At 34.5% G+C, this 8196-nt stretch overlaps 1 protein-coding gene across 1 annotated transcript; it reads left to right on the forward strand.

Moving 5' to 3' along the window:
* The first annotated feature begins 1823 nt into the window (after positions 1 to 1823).
* LOC121244924 (O-fucosyltransferase 7-like) lies at positions 1824 to 7733 on the forward strand. Its single transcript, XM_041143170.1, has 12 exons — positions 1824 to 2329; positions 2758 to 2856; positions 3344 to 3443; positions 3529 to 3596; positions 4123 to 4211; positions 4327 to 4507; positions 4641 to 4769; positions 4870 to 5003; positions 5132 to 5345; positions 6559 to 6743; positions 6858 to 6953; positions 7175 to 7733. The coding sequence occupies exons 1-12, from the start codon at positions 2171 to 2173 to the stop codon at positions 7326 to 7328; spliced, it is 1608 nt and encodes a 535-aa protein (XP_040999104.1). The 5' UTR covers positions 1824 to 2170; the 3' UTR covers positions 7329 to 7733.
* Positions 7734 to 8196: the final 463 nt, after the last annotated feature.

The following is an 8196-nucleotide window of genomic DNA, read 5'->3' on the forward strand; positions in this document are numbered from 1 at the left end:
ACACGGTCGACATCTCGGTACAGCTTTCCACGTTGGGAAATGGTATTTATTGCTCTAGAAATGTCGCACATTTTTAAAAAAAAATAAGTAAATATAAAATTTATATAAAAATTTAATTTTTTAATTATAGACTCTATTTTTTTCTTTTTTTTGTTTTTTTAAAAAAAAAATAGTGTGCAGGACTTATGAAATCTATGACTGTATTTAGCATTAAACTTTTCCATTTTGTAAGTGTAAGGTGGGGTTTAGATAGTGAAATAAGATGAGATGATTTTAAATAAATGTTGAAAGTTAAATAAAATATTGTTAGAATATTATTTTTTAACAGTATTATTATTTTAGTATTTAGAAAAATTGAATTGTTTATTATATTTTATATGAAAATTTAAAAAATTTATAATAATGAGATGAGATGGGATAAGATTGAATGATTCTTGAATTCAAACCGGATAAATATTGTGCTGTTGAACTTATGGATGAGGACATACGGTTAGTTTTTTTATTTTAACATAGATATAGAGATAAAGTAAGTTTTATAATATTTATTTATTTTTGTATAAACTTTTTTAAAAGATCAAACATTTAATATTATAGGATCAACTTTAAGTATTTTTTCTTATTTTAAAATTTAGATAACAAATGTAAGAGATTTTAATCTATAAAATATAGTATATATTTTTTTGATATTCAATATATCAATATACATGTTTTTTGAGGATTGAGATTTCTTATCATTTATGATCCAAACACTTTTACAATTTAGAAAAAGATAAATGTAATCTATATATAAAATTAGGGTAATTCAAGATAAAATTCTAGTCAGATGATCAAAAACTATAAATACATTATTTCAATCCGAAGACCGATGATTTATACGGCTCGTCCCAAGATTACCATGCCACCATTTAGATTTGCAATGACCTTTCATTCTACCTTTTAATATAAATGCGAAGAGATAGTGCCCTTTTAAGTTCATCGTTGAGATGCGATGATAAATTTGTAAATAGTAATTATATAACTTATAAATATTAGTGAAATAATTTGAATTAAATTTTTTATGAGATTTTGAAAAATGAGAAAATAAAAGTTGAATAAAAAATTATAAAATTAAAAGAGGGTTATAATATAATTTTTTAATATAATTTTTATTTTTGAATTTTAACAAATTGAATTATTTTTTGTATTTTTTTTTAAGTTTAGAAAATTTATAATGATTAGATAAAAAGGTAAAAATTTTAAAATTTAAAATATTTATATTTGAATAATACTTGGAATATTGAGATTAGATGGTTTGAAAAGTTTGTAAAATCAAACCAGACCTAGTAGTAATTTGAATATAGGACATTAACGATACGTTTGAATCATCAACCCATCTCAACTCATCTCAACTCATCATTATAATTTTTTCAAATTCTAACATAAAATATAATAAATAATTCAATTTTTTCAAATTTTAAAATAATAATAATATTAAAAAATAATATTCTAACAATATTAACTCAACTCAACTCAACTCAACTCAATTCAGTTTAATATCTAAATGCAGTTTTAGTAAAGTACTTATATGATATAATTTGATCTGAAAGATAGATTTTAAAATTTAAATTTTATTATTTAAATAATATAAATAATATACTATCCGCACGAACTTGATAATATAATAACTCTAATATTTTACTGTCTCTCACGTACACACACCTACCACCTTAATAATAAGGTATATATTTTGGATACATTCTGTTGATAGAGACATCTAACTATGTTTTCAGATATGGTTTGTAATTATATAATAAAAATATATCCACGAGAATTCAAGCACTTTGTTTTTTAATGCCGACTGAGAGAATCTTTTGATACCATCCAAAGGCATCGTGGGGGGAGCACACAACAACATCAACAACCGCAATAACAAATGAGAGGAAGTTTAGGAACCCAAAAACCAAAAACAGCTTAGCCGCTTTGCTCAATAACTCTCGAGTCTCAGCACCAGAGACCGACTCTGAGTGAGCGACGACGGAGAGAGCGACAGGTGCCGAACGAATCACAGAGCAATTCGATGGTGCAAATGGATGTTTCCCATTGTTTGTTTTAGTCATTGAGAGTGAGATAAAAGACATAGAGAATAAGAGTCTCTGGAGAGAGTTCTAGAAAGAAGGGAAGGAAGAAAACGATGCAGAGGCGCAGATTGAGACCTTTGTTTCTACTTCGGAAGATGCTAACTTTCGCCATTTGTGCAATTGGGCTTGTGGCTCTCCTCTCTTTCCACGTCCACGTTTTCTCTTCATCCCAAGTTCCAAACTTATTCCCTGATCCCTACAAGCTTCCAACGGTAACAACTCCCCTCCAATCCACTCTCTCTTATATCCTGCCATATCGTCTCTTTGTTGCCAAAAATAAAAAAAAAAAAAAAAAAGATTCTAGGGCTTTCCATTTCTGATCGTGGGTTTTCGCTTTTTTTCTAGAAACTTTCGTGATCTCCAACCGCTCAGTCGCCGTGTCCGAAAACTTGTATTATTATTATTTTTTGAAAGTTCTCGTTTTTGGTAGATATTCTTTTGTCTATTGTTGAGATTGATCATGCCTATTCATTGACTTGTGAACGTTACTGTATCGTCTTCCAATGTGGAAAGTTTTTACATGTGGTTTAATATTTGTTATACTGTCATCATCATCATCATTGTTATTTTTGAATTTGTATTTGGTTTGTGGAATAGAGGTTTCACTGATCTAAGGTAATATCTTGTGAATTATTTGTAGCAACATGAATTCAAACATCAGAGATTTGGCACCGAGCGAAGCTGGACGCGAGAACTTGCTCCGCCCCATTTATCCAAAGCGCCTCAATCTTCTCTCCAGGTTTCTGTTTCTCCCATTCATCCCATGATTTAATTTTTTATTTACTATGTTTGGTTGATGATGGGATTCGGCTAATAAAAAGAAATTCCAATTGTCAATTTTTAAGTTATTGTTACTAATAACTCTCTTCTTACTTATCAAAACGAAATTGAAGTTATTGTTATTGATAAATAATTTGGTTTAGAGTTGAACGAAGATTTTATCAAGAAGGTAAATTCAATGTAAAACTTAACACTCAAAATATCAACTTTTTAGTCTACTAAACCAAAATGGTTCTATTGATTTTTTTTGTTGCCATGAAAGTTTTTTTGTTGCCATGAAAGAGGAAAAGGTTTTAATATTCCTTTCTAATATGTGGGTTTGATTCGTTCTTTGAGTTGCTTCGTGCCTGTGGTTACCACTGGTTTGAGTCTCTTAGATTTAGGTGTGCATATTGATATGAAGTAGTCATGCATCTTTCATGTTTTCACTCCCTTAGATTTGACAGTTGGCTGGTGCTAGTGGGACATTGGAGTTGTACAAGCTATGGAAGCCTCCGTCAAATCGTGATTTTGTGCCCTGCATAAAGCCTAGCGCTAATTATACAGGTAAGGAAGTGGCTGGTCTCACATCCGTTTTGGCATTAATGAAATCCCTGTTCACTTACTTCTTGATTCGTTTTTGTTTATTCAGCTCCTGTTGAGTCTCGAGGTTACCTTCTAGTCCATACGAATGGTGGGCTCAACCAGATGCGTGCTGGGGTTTGTACCACACTCCCACTATCCCTTTTTTAGTTTCATGCGATAAGCTTGATAGTTGTATACAGCCATATATATATATATTACATTTACGATTTTACATTCTTCTTGAATTGCATACATCCTAGTCATCTTACAGTTCTATCTATGATTGTTGCAAAGTGGAAGACTTAGAATACAACCAGTCCCAACTAATTTTTTTATAATGTCACTCCAAGCAACCATACACTTCTACATCTTTTGCAAGCTATGGAATGATGGTGCATGGAATCCTCTTGTACTATTTGAACAGACTCCTTCTGAGAGTATGATTGATTAAATAATACATGAAATTAGTCCCAAAAGCTTTGTGCTATGACACCGAACTGAAAATGGAGGTCCACTTCCAACATTTTAGACAACCTTTGATTGTTGGTTGCTAATTTCCATGAGTATTGGCCTCAAATTTCTTTCTTGCTAAATTAGGTTTTGGTGAATAATGTTTATGGCTACTTTTTATATCTCAGTTAGGTTTCTCATTAAATTGCAGATATGCGACATGGTAGCTGTAGCCCGCATCATAGATGCCACTCTTGTAATTCCAGAACTCGATAAGCAGTCATTTTGGCAGGACTCTAGGTAGAAATCTTGACTCTAATCCCCCCTCCCCCCCAAACCAAAAAAAGGAAAAAAAATATATTCTGACTAGTTACTAAAATGATGTGAGAATTACATTTCTTTGCTCAATCTGCAGCAACTTCTCAGATGTTTTTGATGAAGATCATTTTATGAATGCTCTGGCTAATGATGTGAAAGTTGTAAAAAAGCTGCCTAAGGAACTGGCTACTGCTACTAAAGCAGTCAAGCATTTTAGGAGTTGGTCTGGTATGGATTACTACCAGGAGGAGATAGCTAGCATGTATGAAGATTATCAGGTTTGTTTATTTAAATGTGTCAGGTCCCTGGAAATTGGACTTTTTTTTCAATTCAATCCTCTTATTATTCACCTATTTTGTCAGGTTACTTTTGCCTTTCGATGCAATCTTATTGTATAATATTTATTCTCAGGTTATTCGTGCTGCCAAATCTGATTCTCGCTTAGCAAATAATAATCTACCTCCAAACATTCAGAAATTGCGCTGCCGTGCTTGTTACGAAGCCCTCCGTTTCTCACCTAGAATTGAAGCAATGGGAAAAGTAATCTGACCTAAATGCTCATCTGCCATCTGGAGTGGCTTTATCTCCCTTGTGTCCCGTGCAATGACTAGTATTAACTTTTTTTTTATTAATGTTGTAGTTGTTGGTCGATCGGATGAGGTACTTTGGTCATTACATTGCTCTGCATTTACGCTATGAGAAGGACATGCTTGCCTTTAGTGGTTGCACACATGATCTGTCTCCAGCTGAAGCTGATGAACTGGAGATGATCCGGTATGAAATACTTATAGTTATAGTTGTTATCCTGGATAATAAGTTAAGTTTCCTTAATTCATTTGTAGAACAGTTCATCTGTGATACCAACATCTTTTATACATATTAATTTTATTCTGAACTTTTAGGGAGAACACTGCACACTGGAAAATAAAGGACATTGATTCTGGGCAACAGAGATCCAAAGGTTACTGCCCCTTAACTCCTAAAGAAGTTGGAATTTTTCTTTCTGCTCTTGGATACCCATCAAACACTCCTATATACATCGCTGCTGGAGAGATATATGGAGGTGATTCTCATATGGCTGACCTGCGATCCCGCTATCCCATATTAATGAGCAAGGTATTAAACTGCATTCTTTTGTTTGATTATCTCATCTTAAGGAGATCAAATGGGGTAATTAAAGAAGCCATACAGGTTTATCAAATTCTATTGTCTTTTCAAAGTACTCGTAGAGATGCTGAATAACCCTCTTTATTAGCCGGACCTCCAATTTTGAACAGCATCATGGGATTTCACTAGTTATGCTTTACAGATTGAAAACGTTAACAAAAGTTTATTGTTATAGTGATAGATGATGCAAATGGAAACCTCCAGGCTCTTGTGAGCCTTCTCCCAGTGCACGCTCTGGTACCCTGTATATGACTTTTAAATTGCTGAATCCATTGGACTTGGCTCGGGAGGTCAAGTAGTTTGAGCCTGATTCAACATTTATGTGTAATGTGTACTAGGTCTGGTTTCATCGGCAAATATATGACTTCAAGATAATTGAAGCTGGGTGTCTGCTTAGAAATAAAAATTTTGGACGTATGTATTAAAGGCAAGCTCCAAGAACATGGAACATCATCTTGACAAATTAGTGGGTTCTCCTTAAGAAGCATATGGCCTACAGAATGCATTTTATGTTTTGTTTTTAACTAGAGTTAGATCTTAATTTGATTGGATTGTTAGCTCTACCTATATCTGATGTTTGAATTTTAATAATTACATAAAATGTATAGTTAAAAACACTAGTGTTAGGTAGCATCATCTGATCAAATTAACTAGTGCCTGGGATACAAAGTGTAAAATGTATAGTAGTTAGAGTGTGCGAAGTGTATTTTTCCCTAAAAAGAGAAAAGCAAGGAAGTGATAATTGGATGAATTTCTCACGACAGAAGCAATTTGGGTGACTTACTTAAATGCATGAAAGATGCTGCAAGGGAAAAAACCCAAAGCAAAACAAGCTCAAATTCCTAAATATAAAAAGACGCATAGAAATTAGATACTTGCTACTAAGCATTATGGAGAGACCTAATCTAGCTTACTTGAATCATTAATGAATTAAACTCAACTTGTGAGAAATTGAAGTTGAAAATCATGCTCAATTTTGCTCTCTCTCTCTCTCTCTCTCTCTCTCTCTGTGTTAAATATTTTTAAAATGTCTACTATTTCAGCTTCCCTTTTTATATTCATGTATTGTTATTTTGGGGAGAGGGAGGGCTGCTAAGGACCAGAAACATGAACAACAGAAGAAATATATAAAATTGATTTGCTTCTTGCGATCACCTGGCAGGAAAAATTGGCTTCTGTGGAGGAGCTGGAGCCTTTTATTGATCATGCCTCTCAACTTGCTGCACTTGACTACATTGTTTCTGTCGAAAGTGATGTATTTATTCCATCGTACTCTGGGAACATGGCAAGGGCAGTTGAAGGTCATCGCCGTTTTCTTGGACATAGGAAAACTATAGCTCCTGACAGGCAAGACAATTTCTCGTTGATAGTTAATCTTGGATTAAATGACTATTCTCTCGATCACGCATGCTCCCATCAATTGCCAATATTAATGTAGTTTTGTGCTTCTCTGTCCATCAGGAAAGCTCTTGTTCGTCTGTTTGACAAAATTGAGCGGGGAACTCTGAAAGAAGGCAAAAATTTATCAAATCGAATTATTGAAATACATCGGAGACGGTATGTGAAAGTGATGAGTTGTAGCGTTTGCAGCTAGTAGTATCTACACGTTGGACATTTTACAATTTGTTGTTTTGGTCTCCTGCTGGGGCAAAATTTCATGACTGTGCAGCACACACGTTTCACAATTAACGTGTGTAGTTCTTCTCCCTCCCTCTCTCTCTTCTTCTTCTGATGGTGGAGAATTGATTTGGTTCTTGATTGTTACATTGAATGCACAGGCAAGGGTCTCCAAGGAAGAGAAAAGGCCCCATTTCAGGAACAAAGGGCATGGATAGGTTTCGCTCAGAAGAAGCCTTTTACGTAAACCCTTTACCAGATTGTTTATGTCAGAGGGAATCACGAAATAGGAACACTTCTTTCATAACTTGGTAGATCAGATGATGCTGAGCAATTGCTCTTGAAAACGATTCCTGTGCCGGTGGGTTGGTGGTGCATTGCATTCCATTCAAGTTGTTGAAGCAATACAAGCTGGTGTTCTGCTGCCATGGGATGCAGTGTGTATATTCTGACCCTGAAGAAAGCCGGGGCCGATATAGGAAGTTCGGTCGGAAAAAGACAACTGCATTAGGGTGCACGGCAGAATTGGGATCACCAAAGACGGGCCTCCAATGTACATTTGTTTTCCCCTTGGAGGAGTTAGCCTGGTTTGAAAGAGCTGCATAGGGAGTTCATCAGGGATACAATATTTTGAATAGTTGACAACTTCCATATATGTTGTATTTCACTCATGGTCATCGAATGCAATAAAAGTCAAAAGAATTACATTTTTTTGTTTCACTGCCCACATTTGTTTTCTTATTTCTTGGCACTCAGGTATCTTTGACCCTTTGTTCAGGTGATGGGAAAAATGAGGGATTAGAGTAGGACAGGACATGACCCTCTTCTGGTCTTCACCTATAGTTTCGTCCTACCATATATTCCTTAACCCCAAAAAGACGAAGGGTTTCGTTTGAGAGAGGAGTGGCCTGCTAACATATATAACCTTTTGTGTGATCCTTCCTATGGCCGATTACTATTATAAAAAACTCAGAATATAAATTAGGGGTGCTATCCGCACCGTGCCTCGCACCATGTGGGTGAGGGTTTCCCTTGGGCCGGCTCTCACTGCCCACTTCTAATATAAATATCTATATATATATATATTATTTATGTTAGTGATGTGATAGGCTTATACATTAGTAATATATTTGATACGTTAATAAGCGAGCTTGTAAATATTTTTCTTACGCATGAAGTGAAG

The sequence above is a fragment of the Juglans microcarpa x Juglans regia genome, chromosome 8S, assembly GCF_004785595.1.
Source record: "Juglans microcarpa x Juglans regia isolate MS1-56 chromosome 8S, Jm3101_v1.0, whole genome shotgun sequence".
Lineage (NCBI taxonomy): Eukaryota > Viridiplantae > Streptophyta > Magnoliopsida > Fagales > Juglandaceae > Juglans > Juglans microcarpa x Juglans regia.

Coding starts and splice junctions, on each gene's coding strand:
- LOC121244924 (XM_041143170.1), top strand. CDS start 2,171: ATGCAGAGGCGCAGATTGAGACCTTTGTTTCTACTTCGGAAGATGCTA. Junction 2,857..3,343: donor CGCCTCAATCTTCTCTCCAG/GTTTCTGTTTCT, acceptor TAGATTTGACAG/TTGGCTGGTGCTAGTGGGAC. Junction 6,744..6,857: donor AAAACTATAGCTCCTGACAG/GCAAGACAATTT, acceptor TCTGTCCATCAG/GAAAGCTCTTGTTCGTCTGT.